General features: G+C 42.8%; 1 protein-coding gene across 1 annotated transcript in view; it reads left to right on the top strand.

The window, feature by feature from the left end:
• The first annotated feature begins 15,331 nt into the window (after positions 1-15,331).
• Positions 15,332-26,173, top strand: part of BEGAIN (brain enriched guanylate kinase associated) — a 96,670-nt gene continuing 85,828 nt past the window's right edge. Inside the window, exon 1 of the mRNA XM_075926563.2 lies at positions 15,332-15,612. Within this exon, the coding sequence (XP_075782678.1) occupies positions 15,515-15,612 (98 nt within the window). The 5' untranslated portion in view covers positions 15,332-15,514. The remainder of the gene's footprint in view (positions 15,613-26,173) is intronic.

The raw sequence follows: 26,173 nt of genomic DNA on the forward strand, positions 1-26,173 counted from the left end.
GTCTTTGTTAGGCAAGTTGAGCTACTTGTTACAAATGAATGATCTGACAGACTCAGCCCTTCCTCCTCTTTGTGAATCATCCTTATGCTGCAAAGGTAATTCTGTTTTTCACAAGTTTTTACCAAATAGTTTATGCAAACATATATCAGCGTTTGGGTTATTCACAAATAACCAAAGTAAAAAGTTTGTGATGCTTGGTGTACGATTGCTCTTCTAGTGGATTTTTTCCCCTCTGATTTGATTACTAGAATTTTTAAGACTGGATAATAGAGAAAAGTAAACAAGAGAATACAGTACAGGATCAGGGTAGTTAAACACTAGAACAAATTGCCTAGGGAGGTTGTGGAATCTCCATCTCTGGAGATATTTAAGAGCAGGTTAGATAGATGTCTATCAGGGATGTTCTAGATGGTGGTTGGTCCTGCCGTGAGGGCAGGGGACTGGACTCAATAACCTGTCAAGGTTCCTTCCAGATCTACTATTTTATGATTCTATGACCTTTGTACAAAACCCACTAATATCACACATGAATAGAGTGCAGTTGTTCTCCATTTATGCAAATGTTTGCAAATAGGCAAAATAACCACTCACAACTGAAATGCATATTCACAAAGTATGTCCATCTCAGCCTGCATTGTAGTTAGTAAGAGACAGGAGGCAGGGTCACATCTTTCCTCCTTGCTCTGCATTTTGTTCTTCTCTTGAATCTTCTTTTCTAGCTGTTCACTCTTATTTTCCCCAACTTACACAGACAAATTCAAAAGACAAAAATTAGATGCCTTCACTCAAGCGCCATTAGACCTATTTGCATCTAGGGTTTGCCAGGACACAGCAGTTGCATTTCATAAAATAAATTCTAAGTTTCAAAGTATGGTTTTGTTCTAACATGGAACTAAAACAAGAGCTTTTGACATTTTGTCATGGAAACGCAAGAGAGAAAGATCTCAGAACAGCAAATAGCCTGGTGGTTATAGGACTCACCTGCAATGTGAGAAACCCTGTTTAAGGGCCTGAGTCCTAATCAAGGAGTGCATGGACTTGAATCTGAGTCTTCCAATTCCCAGCTAAGTACACTCTGGCTTTGTCTACACTGCAGGGTTATTGCACAAGAAACTTTTTGCAGAAGAGATCTTCCACAAAAACTTCTTGCACAAAAGTGCGTCCACATCTCAAAAGCGCATCACAAAAGCAATGTGCTTTTGCACAGAGAGCATCCACACTGCATGGACACTCTTGCACAAGAAAGTTCTGCTTGCCATTCACAGAATGGCCATCAGATCACCTGTGCTTTTTGTGATAGGCTCTTTTAGAGCAAGAAACCCCTGTTGAACGTCCGCACACACCTTTTTATACAAGAACTCTTGTGTAAAAAGGAGTTATTCCTCATAGAAAGAGGTATACCTACACCACAACAAGCCCTCTGTTCTGTCGATTGACTATAGATTTTCTTGCACAAAAACACGAGGTATGGACGCTCCACAGGTTTTTGCGCAAAAACCTTGTAGTGTAGACATAGCCTAAGAGTACATCTACACATAAACATTATTTTGAAATAACTAGCTTTATTTCAAAATAACTTAGTCCGCATCTACAGAGCAGGCAGTTATTTCAAAATAATATCGAAATAGTTTTTCAGCTTGAAAGTTACTCCAACTTCTGTAAACCTCATTGTATGAGGAGTAAGGGAAGAGTGCTCTAATGCAAAATAAGTGTTCTGCAGACGCTCCCAATTTTGAAATAAGCTATTTTGAAATAAGGTACGCAATTGATGTAGCTTATTTCAAAATTAAGCCCTGCTGTGTAGATGCACCCTAGGCGCTAGGCTACTCAAGAGTAGAACAGTCTCTTCCCTAAAGATATTCCATCCTGGTACTGAGTAATATGTTCACTGAAATCTTTAAAAAAAAAAATCAGGTTTGACAAAATAGCACTTTTGATGGAGAAAAGTTTCCATCAAATTCCATATTTGACAGAAAAATTGAGCAGCTTACAGCCTTTCGCTACAATCTATTTAAATATGTCAGTTGGTAAGGAAGTCAGTCTAGACTCTAAAGAGAATCTAAGTAGGATAAATTCGGGGAGGGGAAAGAAAATATAAATTATGATAGTTTAGACTTCCGCTGTACTAAGAGTTTGTCTCTCAGCTATAACAACACTGCAAAGTGGAGTTGGGGGAGAGTGAGGTAATACATTTTAATGGATCAGCTTCTGTCAAGGTATAATGGCTGGCATGATGGGGGTGGCGTCTAGTGGGTAAAGGGTAGCAGGGGATCCTGGGCCCTGCCGCTCCACCAGGATCTGGCCTATAGCTCTGTGGGAGTAGCCAACATCAGGCACCCAGTAGCACCTTAGTACAGTCCTCTCTGGGCCATTTTTTGCCCTTCCACTCTATAATTCAAACTTGTTCAGACTGTACCCAAGATAATGTAAAACAAACATAGTCCCTCTAGTCAGGCTGGCTTCTAGCAGATTGGCTCCTCTCTGCTCAGAAGAGCAGCTTCCATACCCTTAGAAGCTCCTAGGGCAGGACCTTCCCCCTACCTAGTCAGGTGCTTTTTAAGCCCCATCTCCATCTGGAGCATGCACTACAGGGGCAGGTTGTCTGAAACCAGAGCCCTTCCTTAACCCTGTCATTGTACCGCAGGGGTTACACCCCATGTCACATGGGGGGAAAGAGACAAGCTTTGCTACACAGAGCTCCTCTTCAGAAGAAAGTTTGTCTCTTTCCCTAGCAGAAGCGGGTCCAATAATATTACCACCTCACCCACCTTGTCTCTCTAATTCGACTTCGTTAGTCACTTTTGACGTAAGCCATAAGCCTTCTGATTTTTTTGTGTGGCACATTCATCTGTCTCATATATACTACTTTATTTCACTCAGGTATTTAACCCTGAAAAGTGTGTTTTCAGCAAAACTGGCTATCTTGTTAATAAGAGCTGGAGATGTATTTTGAAGACTCCAGATACAAATCAAGTTAACAGAAATATTAAATCACTCTTTGGAGATCTGACTCAGATTTTCTGTGCAGGAGAATTATATAAATTGCAGAGACTGGCATAGCTAGCAGCGCTGCTTATGATACAGTATGAATATCATGATTTATAGCTCTAAGTTATTTCCTCCCCATCAGCTATGCTGCACGCTGGATTCCTCGGTGTTTGACAGAATAAAATATTCCCCAAAATAGAGATTTGGATTCCCCACTGCTCACTGTTATTTGGGTAAGTCTTGTCCTCTGCAGTTCTCAACACATTAGGGAAACTGGACTGCCTGGTGAAGAGACTTCATTCAGTAACTTTCGGTATGTCTACACTACCCCCCTAGTCATTCGGAGTTGCAAATGAAGCCCGGGATTTGAATTTCCCGGGCTTCATTTGCAAGGAACGAGGTGTACAGCTAGTTCGGAATAGGAAGCCTAATCCGAACTTGCTAGTGTGTGCCGCGTGTAGCCATGCGGCACGGGGTCCAAACTAGCCGGCATTTAAAAATGGCGCCGGCCGGCATCATGCAAATGAAGCCCGGGAAATTCAAATCCCGGGCTTCATTTGCAACTCCGAATGACTACATTACCCCCCTAGTTCGAACTAGGGGGGTAGTGTAGACATACCCTTTGGGTTTTAAATTTATTCCTGAAAGCTGTAATTTTATTCATCATGTTCCAATTTGAGCCAATAAGAGCCTTTGATTGCTGATATTATATATAGAATAGAACAGTGTTTCCCAACCAGTGTGCGGTCAACCCCAAACAGGGGGAGGAGGCAGGTAAGAGACTTGGGGTGGAGGCTTGGGGAGGGGGTGGCATAAGGGTGGGGTCTGGGGCAGAATGGAGTCAAGTTGAGCATATCCCACTGGAGAGGAAGTTGATGCCGACATCCTGAGTTGTCTCAGAATCTTTGCTAGGAATTGATCCTTTAATCCCAGGTATAGTATGATTCTGAAGACATTGGAGAGGAGTTCTGCAGAGCTCCTTATCCCCTCTAGGGTACCCCAAAGGCTGGGCATGTCTTCAGAAGGTTCTATTCCAGAACCGGATGAGCCAGTACTAACATGTCTAGGTATCCACAGTGGTCATGGACACACATGACGGTGCTAGTGGAGTTTTTCATGTTTGCTTTACTTTCACATAAGTAGGGTGACCAGATGCATCATTTTTAAAGGGACAGTCCTGTGTTTAAGCCTTCCTGCATTTATCCTGACTTTTTTTTTTAAATGGGCAATTTCTCACGTATTTTCTTTTTCTCCCCTCCCATCAACACTGGTGCATCCTACTGCTGGCCAGATCCTTGCTCATCAGCTGCCCACCCACTAGCAGCCAACAATGGGGGTGAGAGCGCAAAGCTGGTGATCAGGCAAAGCTGCAACATGTGGGGCTGCTGCTCACCTTACTGTGAGTGCAGTCCTAACTGCATGCCAGTCTTGGCCAGCTGGCTCTCACCCCATTCCATCTCCCTGCTTCCAGCGAGCACTGGCTGCTTGCTTTGGGGGCCTGGTGAATATGGGCTGGCAGTGGCCAGTTACGTGTTGCCTCTGCTGCCCACCAAATGGCCCATTACATGCTTTCTCTCTCACCGTCCTTTCCCTGATGTGACTGTTCATCGGATAGCCCTGTTGCTCCTCCTCATCCTTTCCAGCAGGGTGTGCCTCACTCCCAGCACTGTGCAGAGAATCATCCCCTGGTCTGATCATTCCGCTCGCTAACAGCCTGGCTGGCAGGCCCCTTCCTTCCCCCACGGCCTCTGGGGGTATGTCTAGACTACATTGTTTTTTCGAAAAAACTTCACCTGCGTCCACTCTGCAATCGTGTTCTTTCGAAATTAAATCGAAAGAATGCCGGGGGGGTTTCAACATGGGTAAACCTCAAATTACAAGGAAGAACGCCTTTTTTGAAAAAGCTCTCTCGAAAAAAGGCATGTGTGGATGCAGAACAGGGATATTTTTTCAAAAGAAGAGGCAGTCAAAAAAGCACAGGTACCCTGGTGGCCATTCTGTGAATAGCAATCAGGGCTTTCTTTCAAGAGAGCATCCATGCAGTCTGGATGCTCTCTTTCAAAAAAGCAGATGGTTTTGATCCAGTTTTTTAGGTGTGGATGCTCTCTTTCGAAAGAAACTTGCTGTCTAGATGTACCCTGGCTGGGCTGGCACCCAAAGAGACCCTGAGGCCCAGGGCGCTGTCCAGGAGGAGCCAAGCCGTGCATGTACCAAAGCCCCGCACAGCGCTAGCACAGGGAAGCTTCTCTGCCCCTCAGCTAAGCTCTGCAGTGGTGGGGAGGAAGCTATTTCCAGCTTGTTTGCACTCCAATCCTGCAGGCTCCACAGCAGCCCCTCAAGCAAGGGCATAGCACCCTCTTCACATGCTGCTCCCACCTGCCCTTAGGACATGCTGGGATGTGCTGTCCCTTAGTCACCTCTCTGACCAGGTTCACTGAAGCCCACCCAGACAGATTCTCTGAGCCCTGGAGCACAATGCAGGCTTAGGGATTAACCCCTTCCTGTCCACACTTAACCCAGCCACCCCCTGTTCCCCGGCTAATGTCAGCGGCCAGCAGCAGCTTGGAGATATTAGTTGCCTTTTGACACTACCCAGGCAGGGAGGGACACACTGCTTCCAACCACAAGTGAGTGAGGGTGTGGAGAGGGAAGAGATGGCTTCTGCAAAATCATGAGCCAAGTCATTCTTCCCCAACCTACACCTGTCTACAGCTGGAAGCAGCTCCCATCCCTTCCCTCTTGCACAGTGCTGAAAGGCTGCTGCTGGCCATACTTTGGTGTGAATCCTGACAAATCTAGGGAGGAGGACCTGAGACCCAGCAGCCCCCCTCCCGCCCCCCACCCCCCCACACGCATATGGCCTTGAGAAGATGCAACACCCAGTACCAGTAGAGGCGGGTCCATGCCAGCAGCCCAGCCAGGCATGGAGGTTGGAGAGCACTGAGCAGGGAGGGTTGGGTCAAACTGGTCAGTCACGGGCATCTCCCTGAGAGCGCGCTGAATGGGAGTTTGTGTGTGTCACTTCTCTCCATGCAATCCTTAAAAATAAGAAGGTAAAGGAAGACATTAACTACTCAATATTTCTTTTTAATAGGGGCTCAGTCAATTTGATGTTAGTTTGAACATTTGTACTGCACAATTCTGATTGATTGACATTGAACTCACTTGAATACATGTAATTTTATCAGGTATCCTGCATCCAGCATAGGATAATAGGGTCAACCTACACATAAGCATATTGATAAACTATGTATTAAATTTTGGAACATAGCCATTTGCTGAGAATAACGTGATGAAAGGTCTGCAAACACGAGGCAAAATAAAAACATCCTGCTGCAAGAGGTTCCCTGTAGACAGGATAAATATTTAGAAACGTATTGATAGTCCATATTTTAAAGAGAGATTTTAGCTAATCAAAATGGATAATGGTTTGGAAACTATTAGTTACCACACAGAAGTGCCTTAGAGATCATTAGCAGAAGTGAAGAACCACAGATACAACAGTTATTCCTTTCTTGGATTTTGGATTCTATTTTCCCATTCCTTGCTCATTCAAAACTTATTGTTGGAGAAGATGTGAGTTTTGGGAAGGAAGGAATTGCAGGATTAGAATCTTTCTGAGCGGTACTGCAAAAGGGGCTACCTATTTGCACTTAGGCCCGGTCTACACTATTTGGTTAGGTTGAGGCAAAGCAGCTCATATCAACCTAGCTGTGGAAGTGCTTCAATTAAATTTGGCTCCTGCCAACATAAGTCCCCTGCTATGTGAACTTAACAAGACCACCTCCTCAAATAACATAGTCAGGATCAATGTAATTAGTTTGACAAAGGGTCAGTGTAGACACTGAGGGCATGTCTACATTATTTCTAAATAACAAGGTAAGCATCCACTCTACCAAGCCTGTTATTTCAAAATAATGAGCTTGTTATTTCAAAATAATAACTCCTGCTTATGAAGAGGAATAAACTTGATTTGAAATAGTTATTTCAAAATAATAATTCCTGAAATAACTTATTTCAAAATAACCTGGTAGTGTAGGCATAGCCAGAGTTATATATATTGCTTGTTACTGGCCTCCAGGTGCTGTCCCACAATGCCCTAAACTGACAGCCATGGTCACCTTTGTGAACTTCACTGGCCAGGGATCAGGTAGACAGGAAGTCTTCCCCTTTAAAGCTCTGCAATTTTTTGAAATTCCATTTCTTGGTTGCCCACCTTAGCAAACACACCTAACAGGTCTGCATTGTTGATTGTAACTGCCCACCTGACCATGCCTGCTACACACTCCAGATTGTGCTCCTGCCTGGAGTACACAGGAAGTGTTGGATCTCCTGGACCTGTAGAGAGAAGAGACTTTGTAGTCACAGCTTAAACCAGCCGCAGAAATGTTGACACCTATGTGCAGATTGCTCAGGGGATGCAGGAGAAGGGCTACAACAGGAACCAACATCATTGCTGCATGAAAACCATGGCCAGGGAGGCCAACGCTCGATCTGGTACAAAGTCCTAGACCTGCCACTTTTACAAAACCCTACATGTCATCCTTGGCAGAGACACTATCACCACCCCCAAGAGCATCCTGAGGCGGCTGAATGCCAGGCTTCTTCCATGAACAGTGAGGAGGTGGAGGAGTATGGGGGACAGGTGACTGGGGAATCCAGTTGTACAGCAAACCAGGACCTTTTTTTGACACCACCCCAGTCCAGCCTGTCCCAACAGTTGAGCATGAGCGAATCTGATGAAGGGGAAGGAATCTCTGGTGAGTGTGCTGTTTACTTTCAAATTACAGGGAAGGCACCCCCAAATTAGCAGGACACCTCTTTTGATTTACCCATTTTAACTTGTGCTAGAAGAGGTAGTGGAACAACTAAGAAGTAGAGCTGCTATTTGTTTTTCATTGCTATTTGCTAGAGTTAGGCAGCGGGTGCCACGTAAAGCCATTTGTTTATGTGCAGCGGAATGGCCTGGAAACCCACCACAGAGATCTTGATGAAACTTTTATGTTGGGTTCTCTGCAATCCTCGGCTGAAGGTTTCTGCTGCAGGCTGCCCTATTTCTTCCTCTGTGGTAGGACTCTTTCCTATGTCAGTCAGGGATAGCTGCAGAAGGCAGTATTACAGTATACACACTAGCAGCATATGAGCTCAGGCAGCATTAGGATGCCAACTCTAGCGGTGCTCTCTCTGCCCCTGTTTTCTCACTCCCAAGGGTATCAGCTAAAATCGCCATCACTGGAGGAAAATGGTGCCAGTATTCAGTTCCATTGCCCTGTACCACTGTAATCAGGTTCTCATTTCCCCTACCCTCTCTAAGGGCCATACTCAACATGGCTAGTGCTATGACTGATGCCATGCTCCATCAGCCCAGAGCTGCAGTGGAAATGTAGTGCTTACAGTTTTGAAGAGCAAGGGGAGTACGTTCAGCATCTTAAGTTTTTATTTCTGGTGTGAACACACTGAAATAATGGTAAATTGTGTGTTGTATCTGCAGCTGCAACCATTGCAGCCATCAGAATCTCCCTCTCCACACCTGAGCCAGTGGACAGTGGCCGAGGACAATATGGAGAGGAGAAAGATACAAGAAAAGGATAGGGACATTCCACAAGAAATGACTGTACTTCTCAGGCAGCAAACAGAGATGCTTCAGACTCTGGTAGACCTGCAAGTTCAAAAGTCCCATGCTTGCCACCGTCCGCAGCCCATACACAACTCAGCATTGGGACCTCCCTATATACCTCCTCAACAGTCCATGTTGCATAAGGAGTTCTTGCACTATCCCTGCCACAACACCCACAGCAGCACAAAAGAAAACAACAGCTTCACAGACATTGACCTGTGAAAGACAGTTTGGCTACGTCTACACTGGCATGATTTTCCGAAAATGCTTTTAACGGAAAAGTTTTCCGTTAAAAGCATTTTCGGAAAAGCGCGTCTAGATTGGCAGGATGCTTTTCCGCAAAAGCCATTTTCGTGATCGGGGCTTTTTTGCAGAAAACAGTACTGTGCTGTCTACACTGGCCCTTTTGCGCAAAAGTCTTTCGGAAAAAGACTTTTGCCCGAACGGGAGCAGCATAGTATTTCCGGAAAAGCACTGACAATCTTACATGAGATCGTCAGTGCTTTTCCGGAAATTCAAGCAGCCAGTGTAGACAGCTGGCAAGTTTTTCCGGAAAAGCGGCTGATTTTCCGGAAAAACTTGCCAGTCTAGACACAGCCTTTGTGTATATGAACTAGAAATGAAAAAGATTGTTCTTTGCCCATCGTAAGTTCTGTTCCCTTAATAAATTAAGAGCTAAGTATTTTTTATTTACCTAGTTTGTTTTTACAGAATAAAATTCTATTTTATTTCACAATGGCTGGTGAGGAGCAGATCCGACAGCAATCAATTTCCTGTTACTGCACTGTCACAGAACAATAACATAATTCACAAATAATTTTAATAGGTGTATTGACAACGTTGGATTCTTACATACACAGTAATCACTGCACGATTCATTCTGGGCCACAGAAGAGCAAGGCCAGGTAGAGCACATTACAGAAATACACTATACTCTGGCTCACTATTAAAATGGTCTTCCAAAGCCTCTCTGGGCCATTTAGCTCTATGTTGAATTCTTCTTATAGCCCCCTTAGATGTGGCAGTTCAAATTCAGCAGACAGCTGCTTCTCCTCCACCCTGCACCCCAGTGGAAATATTTTTCATTTTGCTTCACATATATTATGCAGAACACAGCAGGCAACTCTAGCCATTGGGATATTTTTCTCCCTTAGGTGCAATCTTTTAAGTAAACAATGCCAATGACCCTTCAAATGAACAAACATGTATTCAACTGTCATTCTGCTCCTGCTGAGCCTGTAATTGAAGCATTCCTTTGTGCTGTCAAGCTGCAATGGTAATCTGCTGGTCAAGAAAGCAAGTCCCTGCTTGCAGTTTTCTGACTAGTTCTGTGTTCCTAAAGACACGTGTCATGTACCTTCCCAGCTCCACCTACAATGATGTTGGTAAAGCATCTCCAGTGATCCACCGGCACATGTACAACCATAGAAAAGTAGCCTCTCTCTTGCTGTACTCTATGACAAGGTGCTAAAACAGGGATAAGTGTGTCATTTATTGCCTCAACATAGTTTAGGGACCCTCATTGCTGCAAAATCATTCACTGTTTCCTGCACACCATCCAGAGTCACTGTTTGTACAGCAGGAGGTGATCAATGGCCCAGCCCACATGAATGACAACACCCTCTGCTATGGATTTACACCAACAAGTGTATTCCGAAAACAGCACACACAGATGCTTCAGACTCTGGCAGAGATGCAAGTTCAAAAATGTCATGCTTGCCACTGTCTGCAACCCCTCCACAACTCTGCATTGGGACCTCCCTATACATCTCCTCAACATTCCATGTAGCATAAGGAGTTGGTAGCAATCTGGCATTGCAGGTTTTCAAAGGGCAATCAACTCTCAGTGCAGCACTTGTTTTGGTGTCCCTGCACTGGAGGGCTGGGGCAAGTTCAACAAAGATCCAGGAATGAATATGGCCTTACATGCAAAAGTTCTGTAGCCACTGCTTGTCATCCCAAACCTGCACAGCAATGCAATCTCACCAGTCAGTGCTTGTTTTTCCATGTCCAGAACCAGTGCTCCCCCATGTCCAGCTGCTACATGAATGCCATTGAATTGTTTCTTTCTATGACCCACTACAATCTCTCCTCCAAGGAATCATTATATTTCTTGGAGTTCCTTTTGTGGCTCTGCAAATACTGTAGGATCAGGTGCCCAGTGCTTGCAACATTCACAGCAATGGTGGACTATGAAGAGGGACATGTAGGTTTGTGAGACTTTCAAAATAAGGCATGAAATATTATGGGCTATGGATGAAATTATGGGATGGAGAACACCGTATTTTGGGAAACTGAACCATGTTCCCAGTCTCCCTTGCACAACTAGTTTTTGACCCATCCAGCATTGCTAGAAATTCCCAAAAGATCCTGCACTGGAATGTGGCAAGTTGCATAGTGGGATACCTACCTCTGCTGTACTGCATTCTGCACTGACACAAATACACCTTGTATACCACAAATATACGCACACTGACAATTCAAGGAGCTAAGTGTGCACTAAGGAGGTTAACTAGTGGGTAATTTACTAGTCAACTAGTTGATAAAATTTCCATTGACTACTCAACGAGTCAATAGGCACTTCCACATTCCTCCTTCAAAATGTACAAGAGCCCCCACTGTGGCTCTTATATATTTCAAAGGAGAAATGTGGATCTTTGTCTGCAACCTGGGGCCAGCGGGAAGTCCTGCTGACTCTGGGTTCCACAAGGGCACTTACCTTTTGAAATGCACAAGAGTACACAGAGGGGCTCTTGCGCACTTCAAAGTAGAAGCACCCGCGTGGAGCCGAGTCAGCGGGACTCCCGCTGGTCCCAGGCTGTACATGGCATGCCAGCTTTGAAATGTACAAGAGTCTCCAACAGGGGCTCTTGTGCATTTCAAAGTGGAAGCACCCTCATGGAGCCTGGGGTCAACAGGGGACTCAGAGTACCCCACTGACCCTGGGCTCCATGCTGCGCTACCTCTCTGAAATGCCACATGGAGTCCAGGGTCAGCTGGGGACTAATACCAGGCTGATCCCAGGTTCCATGGAAATGCCATGCGGAGCCTGGGGTCAGATGGGGACTAATCTCAGATTCTGCATGGCATTTCCCCAGAACCCGGGGCCAGCTAGGCAGTCAGCTAGGGAAATGCCGCAGGGAGCCCAGGGTCAGCTAGGGAGTCTCTAGCTGAACCCAGGCTCCATGCGGCGCTGCTCTTTGAAATGCTGCCGCGGTGTTTCATAGGGGCAGTACTGCATATAACCCCGGGTCAGCTCCTTGCAGCACCGATGCTTCAAAACGCCTGAGCCTGGGGTTTTGAGGGGCTGAAGGCAGTGTACTGGCAGCAGCTGTATGCTTAGCTAACTTAGGTCAACATCATTTTTAAGTATAAACGTGGCCATGGCCTTTGAAGTTGTTAGCACATGTGTTCTTTCCTGCCTCTTGATTTTTCATCTTTTTCTATATGCTTTAATGTAAGGAGAGTGTAAGAGGGTAATAGGTCCATTAAATTATTTTTCCTACCCAATTAATTTTCCTGGTTTTTGCTAATTATAAATAAAGAATATATACCATGCAATGAAGAACTATGAATGCATGTAAATAAATCCTGAATTAAAACACAGTGTTCTCTAGCATTAAGAGGGTATGCTCATCATGCCTTTGAGGAACTGGTGTATGGATTTTTTCCCCCTATAAACATCCACTAGGTATCTGTTGCAAAATGCACTGAAGTCCATGGAAAGATTCACTATGCACTTTCAATTCAGGCATATATTCAGTTTATAGTTCCTTCAAGATACTGATTCATCCTTCAGGAAGAAGAGGAAAAATAGAAATCCAGATGACTCTGTTAAGCAGAGAAGCATTTGTTGCCTGAATTAGGATATATTATTTTTAAAATAGTGTAATTACTCATGGTAAGCCAAGTACAACTGTAATCATGCAAAAAATGTAATAAAAATAGAACACCATGTTGGCAAAACATTAGGTTAGTTCCAAGATGTAGGTTACTCTGTTGCAGCAAGCAGGGTTTTTGAAAGCTTTTCTCCTTTAATATACCTCGGTTATTTTTGTAACAAAAAGAAGAAATGCCAGCGAGAGCCAGCATATTAAAGTCAAGTCAAGTAAGTGCAGTATTGCCAACTCACAATTTTATCTTCACCCCAGCAATGCTGGGATGGATATTACCTATGTCATGAAAACATGATGAAAGGCATCAACTCATGAATTTCCTTTGATTCGATATGGCTATCACCTCCTATTACTCTCAATGATGCTGAAGTGGTCCTCTTTCCCTACTGTCTACCTGTTTGTGGAAGTGAGGCTGCACTTAATAAAGATGGCTGCCACCTCCCACTGTTTTCAGTGAGAGTGAAGACACAATCACAGTCAGCATGGCTGCCTCTTGGTTCAGGAGGGTTTGACAGGACACAGACTCTGAGGAGCAGCACAGACACTGTCAAAGGTGAATGGAACAAATGAAAGAAGATGGGCCCGAGAGAAGAGGAGGCAATCTAGGAGTTACAGGGGAATGAGTTGCAGGGGATGTGAGGGGAAGGAGGGAGGAATAGGGACCAAGTGTCTGGGTTCAGAGAAGTGGGAGATAGGAGCACTGCTCCGTCTTGGGAAGAGAAATAATAGGAGGAAGATTCAGGGAATTATTATTTCTTGCAAATGCTGACCCAGTCCCACAGTATGGTTAAGCACCATATCAGCATGATTCTCAAAATGATCACTCTGTATCTGACTTATCAGTCCCATCCTCAAGGAAACCTGCAACAATCCTTTCAAAATAAGAGCCTGGGAGCTTAAGTTCATAACTTGCTAAACACTAAAAATCATGGACTAAAGAGAGATACTGGGTTTATCACTTACACAGCTCCTCTTCTCATTTCCTTTCTATTAAACATCTATCAGGGATGATCTTTTTGGTGTTTGGTCCTGCCTTGAGGGCAGGGGACTGGACTTGATGATCTCTCGAGGCCCCTTCCAGTTCTAGTATTCTGATTCCATGATTCCAGCCCCTCCTTTCCTTCCCCTCTCCCCCCATGACTGGGAGGTTGTTAATGGGTCACTTCACTTTGAATGGTGACTTGAAATAGGAGTCAACTACAGGCTAACAGTGGGGCCTAAAGCAGAGTTCTGTGTAAGCTCAAAATCTCCCCTCTCTCTCACCAGCAGAAGTTGGTCCAGTAACAGATATTATGTCACCCATCTTATCTCTCTACTGAGACATTATCACTTATGAGTGAGGACTGGATGAATGGAATCTCCATCTGAGCAGCCAGGGAGATACATTTGTGTGTGCGTTTAAGGTAGACTTTTCAATCATGTCAGACACATTGACATAGGACTAGAGGGGAGTTAAAGTCAAAAGACAGCTTAAAACATTAACTGATTATTAAATCAAAAATGTAAGCCCCAGTCTTATGATTTTGGGTGATTTTGCTCTCTTGAAACTGGTAATACTATAGGTGGCATTTAGTCAGTGGTATGTTGCCCCTTGACATTATCAGGCCCCTGCACATTGGATCGTGTTACAGGCATAAGCTGTATTTACATTCAAAATCTTGTTCCTTTGACATTGATAGTTCTGCCGTTGACATTAAAGGAATTGGAAGTCAAGCCTAATTTTAGGAAGTGTCATATTTAACATATATTAAAAGTAAGTATGGTGATAATACAAGGCTCACTGTTCTAGAGCACACCCACATGGCAAGGCCCAGCATCTCAGCACTTCCACCTCTGTTTCCCCACACTGAGTTTTGGCCTACTCCAGCTGTTGAATTAGCTGGCTGCAGTGACCCACCAGCTATCAAAACTCAGAATAATTCCCCTTGTTTCAAACAATCCTTCCCAAAGGGTCTGTCTTCTCTCTTTTCTGCCCAATCTCTTTGCTCAGTTTTTGTCCTTCCTAGGCTGCTTACCAACTCCCCTCTCAATCCCCCCTCCCACCACTCCCCCTGCAGGTGTGTTTAGTTTGCTCCCTGTTCTTTCTTGAGGAGCCACTCCTAGGCTTCTCTACTTGGAATCTTCCACTGGCTGCTGCTTGCCATCTGCTCTGTTCTCCAGACAATTCTCCACTGCTGGGCTTCCTTTCTCTTAAGTCCAACATCTAGTGCAGTCAGATATAGCAGGGTAGGGCTCACTGAATAGGGCTGACTGGCCTAAGAACTCTGGGCTCTGAAAGGGGCAAGCCGCTCTGTTATGATGACAGTGTGATTTACATGCTAGCGCTTCTGCCACTATGTCATAGTGGATTCAAGTTCCAGATCAGGACCTGAGCTTATACTCAAAGCTGCAATGAAGTCCTATCAGAGTCTGTACTATTGTTACATTACACTAGCAGCTGGGAAGTCCATCTTTGTATCAGGACCTTATTTTGCTATACACTTTACAGACAAAGTTAGAGACAGTCCCTGACTTGAAGAGTAGATAATCTAAACAGATAAAGCCAAATTATTAATTATTATTATATAGTTTGAGAATTGAGGCTGTTTCTACATAGCACAAAGCATTTTTAGATCATTTCCAAATAAAAGAAACAGAAAAAAAATGGTTTTCATGTATTTTAAAGTGTGTTATATTTTGAAAATGCTTCTACAAAACGTCCTATGATGGCATTTGGATACCAGTAATGGGTGTCCTACAAAAAAAGGGTGGATGTACAGATATTGTCAACATGATAATTTAAAACAAAATTACCACCAAAATTGGTAAATGAATAAGTACTGTTCTCTTTCTCACTACAAATCTGTATTTTTGGGGAAATATGAATAATGAGGCCACTTAAAAATAGTGGATCATTAAATATTCTTCCAGAACTTCTAAATGCTATAGCTCCAGTGTTTATTCTTCCAGTACTTTGCAAGAACAGAAGGGGGAATTACGGAAGCGCCTATCCTACACTACCCACAAACTGGAAATGCTTGAAACAGAATTTGATTCTACACGCCAGTACCTTGAAATTGAATTGAGACGTGCTCAGGAAGAACTTGAAAAAGTAACTGAAAAATTGAGAAGGTGAGTAATTTTTAAAATGAATAAATTGCATTAATATATAAACTATTTTGCTTAATATATAGATATGCACTCCATGCATTATAAAACATGCTTATAGTACGCATTACATACACACACACACACGTTACATACCATACACATATACATGTTATGTACACTTTATTTAATTAATGCCATATACATCTACTATATATTTGAGAGAATTTGTCTATGAGTGAGTGAGTGAGTTTGTCTGTCCATCTGTTCAAGGATTCCTCATAACCAAATTTGGTATGCGCCTTCCTTGTATCATAACTTAAAAGCAAGGGTTTGGTTGTACCAAGAAAATGGGATATACCTGGAATGGAATTGCTTCTCATAAAACTATACAGAAGAGAGACAATCACCAGGCAGGTGATAGGGGCTGGCTTGAGGTGCCCCCTTTTCAGGACTGCCCCAAGCCACCCTCTCCCCTCTTCCACCCAAGGTGTCTTTTAAGAAGGGCAGGGAGAATGGAAGCTCCCTCCTTTGATTCACACGGGAACATTTCTGGCAGTTCTCCCAGGTGAAAGTGCACGGTTTGCTGCACTCCTCACTCTGGCTGGGAAGCTCAGAGGGCAGACAAACCCGGACCTGCCCCAATTGAGAAAGACAAGCAGCACCCCTTCTCTGGCTGTGCCTTCTGGAGCTGCAGTGGCCATGGAGAGATGTTTCTCACCTGGCTCCAAGTTGCTGGGGGGAAAGAGAGTGTGTGTGTGTGGGGGGGGGGGGTTCTCCTCTCTCCCCAGGGCAGCCTGCATACCAAACGCCTCATCCCCAGCCCCAGCATTTTGTTTTCCAAAAAACAAAAATTAATTGAGTTAAGGATCTAAGCAATGCCAGGAAAATCTTCTAGTTTTCTAGATATAGAAATATGTAGTCTGTGTTATGTATAGAAACACAATGGATATTCAAATTTTCTTAAGTCCGGTGTAAATATATTGACAGTAGTTGAATTATTCTGCATTTACACTGGTGTAAGATCAGAATTAGGCCAAAGTGTATGTTCAGCGTATGAAATGATATACAGTTTCATATCATGGTGTGGTAAAACAGGTTACATTTATGTCCAAAATGTAGGACATGATACAAAAAGCCTTCTATTTAAAAGTAATACAAACGGTGCAGAAAAAAAGGCACAGAGCTATTCAAAATGTAGGACCCACTTAATATAAATAATAATGTAGTCTGCATTGATATTAAAGGGAGCATGCTCTTGCTTTAAGTGCATACATGACTCTTAATAGTGTTAATTTTGAAAAACTCTGAACCAAAAGATTCATTTATTCATGCTAAAAAAAAAAAAAAACAGTTGAACACATCCTGAAGGCATTATCATCATGTAGAGGAAAATGGACAGTTCATCACGCCTAATGCAGGTAACAAGAGTACCTTTCCAAGTTGAAACAGAACTCTTCCATAACATTTCTTAATTGGTCTGTAGCATTAATATAAGTGATAACATATAATTGCTATAAATAAAGACTTGTAACAAGAAATCTTGTTAGCATGTGTTTAACACATGCTTTCCTGAATCAAGGCCTATATTTGAGATACAGTATGTACCACTTTACATGATTTTCCTGTCTACAGTCTCCTACATAGGCTGTCAGCTCCTCCACACTGCATATCTGTCAACAACACTTTTCCCCCTCTCTTCCTATCATTTCACTTATCAGAGCAGTTCAAAGTACTGCCATTCTCTGTGCAGTTTTCTTCAAATTCTTTCACATTGTTTTCCAGTAAATTGTAATGTTAACCACCTGTGTGACTGTACATTAAATTACTTTTTCTGAAGAAGTACAAGTGAGAGGTTCAGGTATAGAATAGGGAATATTTGTCAATTTCTGGATTTGAAATAATGTTTTACTTCAAGCATATCCTGCTTAAAGTATAATTTAGATATTTAAGTCATGTTATTAAAAAGCACATGAAATGCGTATTCAGACGGGAAATTAATCTGAAATGCTACATTTTGATGTGACTTTTAAGAGAGCATACAGGTAACTCATTCACTATACTCAAATATTTATAGGAACATGTCTCTGTATTTAAGTATAACTATCTTCTGCCATAAAACCCACCTCACATTTGCTCCTTTTCTCTCCCATCTCTGCTTATTTATAGTACAGATTGACTCTCTCTAATCTGGCACTCTCTGGTCTGGCAACTTCCGTAGTCTGGCATGATTTTAGTTAGCTGAATACCCATTTATTGTGGGTGTGGCCAAGTTTCCTGCGGTCCGATCAAGTTTGTTTACAGCCACCAGTCCTGGCTTTCAGTGTTCTGTGCTGTTATTTAGCTCTAATTTACTGCAAAATGTCTTCTAAGAGCCCAGTAAAAAGTGGAAGCGCTGATGATGATGCTAAGCCTAAGTATGTTTTTTATACTTTACTTATTTCTTTGTGCCAATATAGTAAAATTGTGTAAGAACACCAACGTTTTGTCATGAAGAGAGCTAATAAGCCTTGGTTAGGCATAGGCTTATATGGAGAATATCAGTACAGTCATACATTATTAAGCATCATTGCAAGTGTTGTTCCATTAATTCACCTTGGCGAGATAAAAATAGAGACATCCACTCACTACAATATTGACCTCCCATAGTTCAGTAAATTGTCTGGTTCAACACCAGTCAGGTCCCAAGGGTGCCAGACTAGATAGGGTCTACCTGTATATATTTAGCTCTGAGACGGAGCCCTATAAAAAGGCTAATCGTGCAGTCAGTGGGAGTGATGCCAGAGTAAAAATAACAATCAGGCATAGAGAGTGATTGTTTATATAGGAAGGGCTTGATTTTCTGAAGTGCTGAGCACCCAGTACTTCAGTGCAGGTTACTGAGCAGATCCAATGCTTGTTTAATGAAGAGACTGCTGGTGACATTGGTGCATAATGGAACAGGTTCAGTGGATGCTGTGGATGTTCAGAAACTCTGAAAATCAGGCCCATAAAGTGTTCCATTCATTGCAAAGAATGTTATCAGTGGAAAGTATTAAAATCAAATGAATATAAGTGTTTTTCTAATACTCTGATTGGTTGTTGTTTTGTATTATGAAGAAAATTTATGCAAAAAAAAATTGTGTTCCAGGCAGGTGATTTTTCCTCCGAAGACTTATGTGGGAAGCCCAAAATACTATACAAGGTGAGCTTTAAAAATTGTTTCTATTGAGAATAGGAAAACCATTAAAAAAAATATGGTGAGATAAACACCTAGGCTATGTCTACAGTGCTGGGGGTTTTTTTGGAAAAAGGTACACAAATTGCAAACCACAATTTGTGTACATTTTTCTGATTCTTTTTTCAGAAGAGGCTTTTCTGACATTTGTCCTGTCTACATGGGGCCAAATGTTGGGAAAACCTCCTCTTTCAGAAGAGCCCTTATTCCTCCTAAAATGAGGAATACAGGGCTTCCGAAAGAGCATGTCTGCTCATCTGAAAAAAATTTTGGAAGAGCAGATGCGTTCCCTGGACGCGGCTGAGTTTTTCCAGGATATCTCCATTGTGTAGACATAGCCCTGGTTTCCCCCAAACTGGAAAAAGATAACATTTTAAACAAAAATATGATCTAAAAGAGTGTCAGCAAATATAGCCATCTGAAGATCAGTGTGTAAAAACAGTAAGAGCAACATTTAACACCAAGAATGTATCTCCCACGTTGTTCATTTCAAAAGGACGAGAAAGGTAAATGCAAACAACTACATTAGATAAGCAGAGAGTAACATGGTCCCACTTGTACAGTAAAAAACATTTCTGTCCTTGTACTGCTGCTGTGAGCAGAGTTCCCCTTAGAGGCTGGACACACCATTAGCCATTGCTTTTCTACTCTTTACCAAAAGCTTCCCACCCACCCCTTTTATTTAAACTACAGTAAAGCCAAAACAAATTGTATTTTTGTTTATTTGTTTTAAATACATCTCTCTCTTATTTAGGGAGGGCACATTAAGATGACGTGATATCATTCTGCAAAGGATTAGGATTTTCAAAGCACATCATGTTGACCTAAACTGTTCCTAATGAATTCAGTGCTAAAACTCCCATTGACATCAGAGGGCAGAATTTGACCAAATGCAGAACAATTTTGAAATTCCCACCCTTAAACCATAGTTCTGCTTTGAAAAGTGACTGAGATGGCTTTGTGCCGTTCTGTGTTCCTCACAATGATTTCCATTTCATAGAATCATTGCAATGGAGGACTGTAAGGGACCTCGAGAAGTCATTAAATCCAGTCCCCTGTGCTGTTGCAGACACAAGTAAACCTAGAAAGTCCTGAAAACTCAACCTGGGTTCAAAGAGCCCTGCTGCAATTGTCTTTTCTTTTGCACCCCAACAAGAAATAAAGATTCTGCTGGTCAAATGAGGTCTCTACCCATGCCTGTAGAAATCTACTGTCTTCAAATTATGCCTTCAGTAACCAATGTGCAAAACCCATTGTCTCCCATTGGAGAATTTAGAGTAGAAGTCTGTTGATGTACAAGGAGTAAAATCCACTTAAACGTATGTGTTTAAGTGCTTTGCTATAGAGGGATGGACTTCAGGATGTATTTAAGTGGGCTCCTGAACAGAGGCCTCACAGCTGTGTTAGCTCTGCAGTGCTAGTAGGAGAAAAAACATCTTGTTTTTGTAAGAAAGTAGATAAATCTTTAGAGTTCAGACAAGGAACAAACCTGCTGAATAATAAAAAGTGACATTTGTACAGTCACTCTTTAAAGCATAACCGCTATCTAGGCAAAATTCCCTCCCATGCAGAGAACCAGCAGAACAAGGCCTATGCTCCATTTAACCAACATTTTGAGGTCACAGTGCACAGATTTCATATGAATTCTCTGCACAGGGATGAATTTTACCATGCAAGTAGAAGGTATTTGCTGCCACATTAGATTACACATATATTTAATGGTAGTGATTTTCTTAATTTTTTTCTTAGACCCTGAGAAACATGTGCTTAATGTTAAGCATATGAGCAGCTGTACTGCATGCATGTACACAACCACACATGGAGAACAGGGGTGTCATACAATTTGAATTTACTACAGTACACAGAGGAGGCACCAAATATATAATAAATTAACAGGGCCACATCAAATAATTCATTCTTTGTAAAAGGCAATTCATAGCTCAATCAACTCAGTTACCACTGAAATATACAAAGCTGCCAGATTTACAATTTAAAAATCTTGGACGCGGCAAAATTCAAACAATATGGGTAAATGTTTTTTTCTGCAAGTGGGGCTCTGTTACCATTTGTTCATTTGCTCATTGCAGCTCAGATTAATTTTCCCTACTCCTGCTTTATTTTTAAAGGTATTGCCAAAAGATTTTATTTAATTTTATTACATTCTTTTCCTTTCATACTTGTAATGCTTTTTTCCATATATTTCTGAGTCCATTTCCCCTTCCCCTTTCACAGTACTGACACTTATTTTGGCCCCATGGGTCTTTTATTTTTCCAGTTTGGGTTTTGTGTGTACATGTGTTTATCTACTTTATTTTTATTACCTTTGCATACATTTCTCAATAGAAACACTTTCTGAAGCTCAGCTCCTTATATATTGTGGAGACTTATTCATAGAAACAGAGAGCTGGAAGAGACCTTGAGAGGTCATCTAATCCAGCCCTCTTCTCCAAGGCAGGATCAAGTTACCTACATTACTCGGAGAGGTGTTTGTCTAACCTCTTGTTTAAAACCTTCAGCGATGAGGATTCCACAGCCTCACTTAAAAGCTTATTCCAGGGTTTGATTATGCTTCTACATATTTGGAAAATCTCCTTTGATGAAGGTTAAGCCAATTACTTCTTGTCCTACCTTCTATGGACATAGAGAACGTATGCGAACACTGTTATTAGATTCCCTCACCCCATCTTCTTTTCTCAAGACTAATCATGCCCAGTATATTTCTCATTTTCTTATCAATCATGCTTTCTAAACCTTATATCATTTTGGTATCTCTTCCTCTGGGCACCCTTCAGTTTGTCTCCATCTTTTCTTAAGTGTAGTGCCCAGAACTGGACATATACTCCGGCTGAGACTTCACCTGTGTCAAATAAAGCAGGACAGTGACCTCCTGTGTCCTACACACAACACTCTGTTAAGACACCCTGCAATTATATTAGCCTTTTTTCACAATTGTATTATAATTTTCTCAAACAATTTGTGATTCACTGTAATTCCAGACACTTTTTAGAGGCACTACCAACTAGCCAATTATTCTTCTTGCTGGAGTTGTGCATTTGATTTTTCCTTCCTAAGTGCAGTATTCTACATCTTATTGAATTGCATCTTGTTTATTTTAGACTAGTTCTCATTGGTTGTTTTGAATTCTAATCCTGTCCTCTAAAGTGCTTACAATCCCTTCCAGTGTGGTGTCATCCATAGAGTCTATAACCATAATCTCCATTCCATTATCCAAGTCATGAGTAAAAATATACAGACCAAGGGCAGACCTCTGCAAACTCACCACTGGACACATTCCTCCCCCCTCTGCCCCAGTTAGATAATTACTCTGGTCTTACCACCAGTTATGCACCTTTCTTATAGTAATTTTATCTAGACCACATTTCCCTAACATGCTTATGAGAAACTCATGTGGGACTGTCAAACACCTTACTAAAGTCAAAATGTCTCATCTATTGCTTTCCCCCATGCACCAATCCTGCAAAAGGAGGAAAGTAAAGTGGTTTGGTATGATTTGTTCTTGACAAATCCATGTTGACTACTGTTTATTACCTCTCGGTCAGGGGTGGGCAATCTCAGGTTGCTTGGATCCAGCCCCCAAGGCTCATCCTCCCTCTTCCCCCCACAGGCTCTCCAGCCCTCCAGATGTCCCACTGTGGGGCTGGAATGCACACAAAAAAAATCTATTAGGCTGGGCCTCCTTGGCTCTGGTGTACAAGGGGAAAGTGGGGAGTGTCTTTCTCCTTCTCAGTCGGGGGCCACTTCTCACTTGTGTGCAGCCCTTGACTGATTTTTCTGTGTGTCAGTGGCCCCTGACCCAAAAAAGTTTCCTCATTTCTGCTCTAAGTGTTGACAAAATGATTGGTTAATCATTTGTTCCAGTATCTTTCTAGGTATCACAGTTAGAGCCAAACTGAATGGGTATGAAGTGGGGAGTCAGAGTAGGAGAAGCAGGGAGTCATGGCACATTCCTACTACACCCCAGAGTGGGGACACTGTCAGAGGGGTAGAGTTTAAGGTTACAAGGAACCACCAGATCATAGAGGGCTAGTCTACACAGAAACCGCTACCTCAGCACAGTGACGTCACTCAGCAGTGCTGCTGTAGCACTTCCATGAAGGAGATCCCCTCCTGTCAGAGTAAGTAATCCACCTTCCCACAAGGTGGCAACTTGGCTGAAAGCAGGGCCACTACCAGGCAGGGGCAAAGAGGGCAGCTGCGTTGGGGCCAGTGATTTAAAAGGATCTGGAGCTCTTGGCAGAGGCAGTAGCCGTAGTCCTGGACAGTGCACTCCAGGCAGCGCTAAAGGGTTGGGCTGAGGGAAGCTAGCCCCCAGCCCAGCCCTTCTTCACGAGATCCCACCCCTTCAGGAGGCCTGGAGAGGCCTCCCTGCGCCAAACAAAGTCTGTCCCTAAATTCTCCTGACAGTCTAGCATAGCTTGCCTCAGGGGGTAAGGTTAGTGTAAGTGCATCATCAGAGATGTGAATTCCTAGTGCAGACCAGGCCCTATTCTGACCTTTTATATCACAGGCCACTAACGCTACCAAGCATCCACCCTCAGCCCAAGAACCAAAACTGGTCCAAAATATTACAGCCCACAGGAGAATATTGTGTGCCACAGGGAAAGTTGTGTTAATGGGATTGATCCTGTGCTCTTTGAAGTCAATAGCAAAACAGTGTAGATTCAAGTCTGTGCTGTCTTAGGAGCAAAGCCAGAGAGATCAGCTACTCTCCATGACATGCCCCCAGCTGAACACCATAGATAAATAATGAATTATAGAAGCATCAGCTTGTGTTCTATACGCGCAACTTTCCTCAATTTTTGGGGAAGAAGGAATCTTGCGCAAAAGGGGATTTTTGTGCAAAAAGGCACCATCTACACAGTGCTTTTTTGCACCAAAACCTCTTCCATAAAAAGGATCGGAAGATAATATGCAAATGAGAGTGTGAGATATGCAAATTAGCACTCTATTTACATTTTCTCTTCTGGAAAAAGTTCGTAGTGTAGCCATAGCTTACGAGGGTGAAGTTCACCTCTGGACACTGTGCCAGCAAATAGCATGCACAGCATCTTAGCCTCCTTTAGGGTCTCAAAATAGGGCTTAAAGGCCTTCCGTTGACAATTCCCCCTCACCTTTGCAGTGGGAATTTCCTTATAGAGAAGACCTCCTTTTTCCATGGCTTTACTAGGGGCATAATTTTTCTCCACAAATCTGTATGACAGATCTTAACACCTAAATTCTATTCTCCCTGTGCTACAATCCCTAAATAATTCTGTGCACATAGGAAAAACATAGTCCCAGAATTATGATCCACTGGTGCAGTCTCTAATTGGAAGGATAATCTTCACAGCACAAACAATGTAAAAATATCTGAAATTCCACTCTATTTTTGTAAATCAGAGATAGGCCTGACTCTCCCTGCCCCCAACTCTGAGGCAGTTTGACTCCACAGTTCAGTCCTCATTTCCCATATCTCTTTAATTGGTCAAACCAAAACCATTGTTTCTAGGCCCTCTGTACTTTGGGGCAGCTCAATTCAGATGCAGATCTCTCTGCCCAGTTGTTCACTAGATCCAAGTTCACTATTAACACTCTGGTCATCTGAAGAAGTGGGCCCATGAAAGCTCATGATACCATCTACATGTTTTGTTAGTCTTTAAAGTGCTATAAGACCAGTGCTTTTTTTATGAAGCTACACCCCAGGATGGCATACCAGCACCTATTTCCCCATCTTACTTGAATTGAATGGGATTCCTCTCTGGCATACCAGCACCTATTTCCTGTTTCCTGGGGTGGTTTGGCTCCCAATGGAAGCCCACCCATGACACACTTCTATTAAAGGGGCCGCGATCCCATTTCGGCCCCTGGCACAGCTTCCCCCCCGCCACACTTCTTACAAAAAAAAGCACTGTACCAGACTATTTGTTGTTTTTTAAGTTTTTCCTGTTACAGACTAACTCAGCTTCCCCTCTGAAGGTCTAGTAAGATCAGGGTCTAAGGCATAAGCTGTAAGGTTGAAGCCTATGCAACAGTGGTCAAGACTTTGCTAATATAAAGCAAAGTTAAGCTACGAGCAAGAAGCAGGTCCTGTTCACAGAATTTAGCACGAACAGGGTTGATATGGCAGGAACACTTATACCTAATTGATACTAGGCACAGGCCATAATCACATTCCTGAGGGATGGTAACAGAACACCTCATTAAGAAACATCTTGGTACCAACACACTACCCATGATAACAGGGACATACCAACCCAGGTTTAGGACAGGGTTTAAAATGACAGCATGATAGATAGAAATGTTTTGATCAAACCTCCATGTACAAGGTAATGAGTAGTATCTAAGTACATCAGAGGGTGGCAACGTAATATATCAGAAATGATGTACAAGTTCTTTTAATCTGTGCATAAAAATATATATCAGAGGAGCCATCCTTGTTCAGCCTAGGGCATGATGGGAAATCCCACTGATTAAGTCCATTGTCAGGGTGCATGTATGTATTAGCAGAAATGCAGACATCTGATCTGGGGAGCTGGAGATAGTTTTGTTTGACAATAAACCTGGCTTGGATGCCTTTGTCCCTTATCTGATTTTGTAGTCTTTGGGAGTTCTCTCAGAGTCTGCCGAACTGGATTCCTGTGCAGAGCCAGTGCAACATTTAGGGATAACACATGTAACCAAATGGTTATCATTGGACAGAGCAAGATATCTGCCGGGACTCCACACGGGTAACTTCTGACCACAACAGGCTCCATTGCCTAATACATCTTAGTGAGGAAAACTTCAGGTCTGTTCCCATGAGATATCCAAGGCAGGGATATGGGAGGCATTTAGATAAATTCTTCAAACTGAACAGTAAGTTGACAATGGCCCCTACCTGAATATAGAAGTGCATACTGATGGGCTGTTATGTGCTTGTGTAACAGGACACCACCATTCCTTAGGGTGTGGAAAAATGAAGCCAAGTTACTATTATTTTACTAATGGCTGATGTCTCCTATAGAGCAGATTCTAGGCAGCTTGTCTCCTAGAACACTTAAGTTACCAATGAGACAGCTTGGAGAAGTTGACAAACTTTCTTGAGTATGTAACGTCTGAATAAATAGAAAGCTTCTGTTTCCTGGGTCTCAACCCATCCTGTTATGTTAATAAAAACGTCTATCCCTCCTTTTCAGGACAAAGCTTTGTTCCCTGCACCAAGCCTAAGACAATGGGGCCTAGCAGGAGAAGGAATTATCTTAAAGACATCCAGTGACAATTTATGTGGCTGTACCTGCAGTCTCAAAACATGCAGTAGCTTCACTCCTTAGCTTGTGGGATTGGTTAGTGAATTCACATAGTTCTTAATCTACAGAGCATGGCTGTCCT

The sequence above is a fragment of the Pelodiscus sinensis genome, chromosome 5 (assembly GCF_052426305.1).
Source record: "Pelodiscus sinensis isolate ZL-2025 chromosome 5, ASM5242630v1, whole genome shotgun sequence".
Classification (NCBI taxonomy): Eukaryota; Metazoa; Chordata; order Testudines; family Trionychidae; genus Pelodiscus; species Pelodiscus sinensis.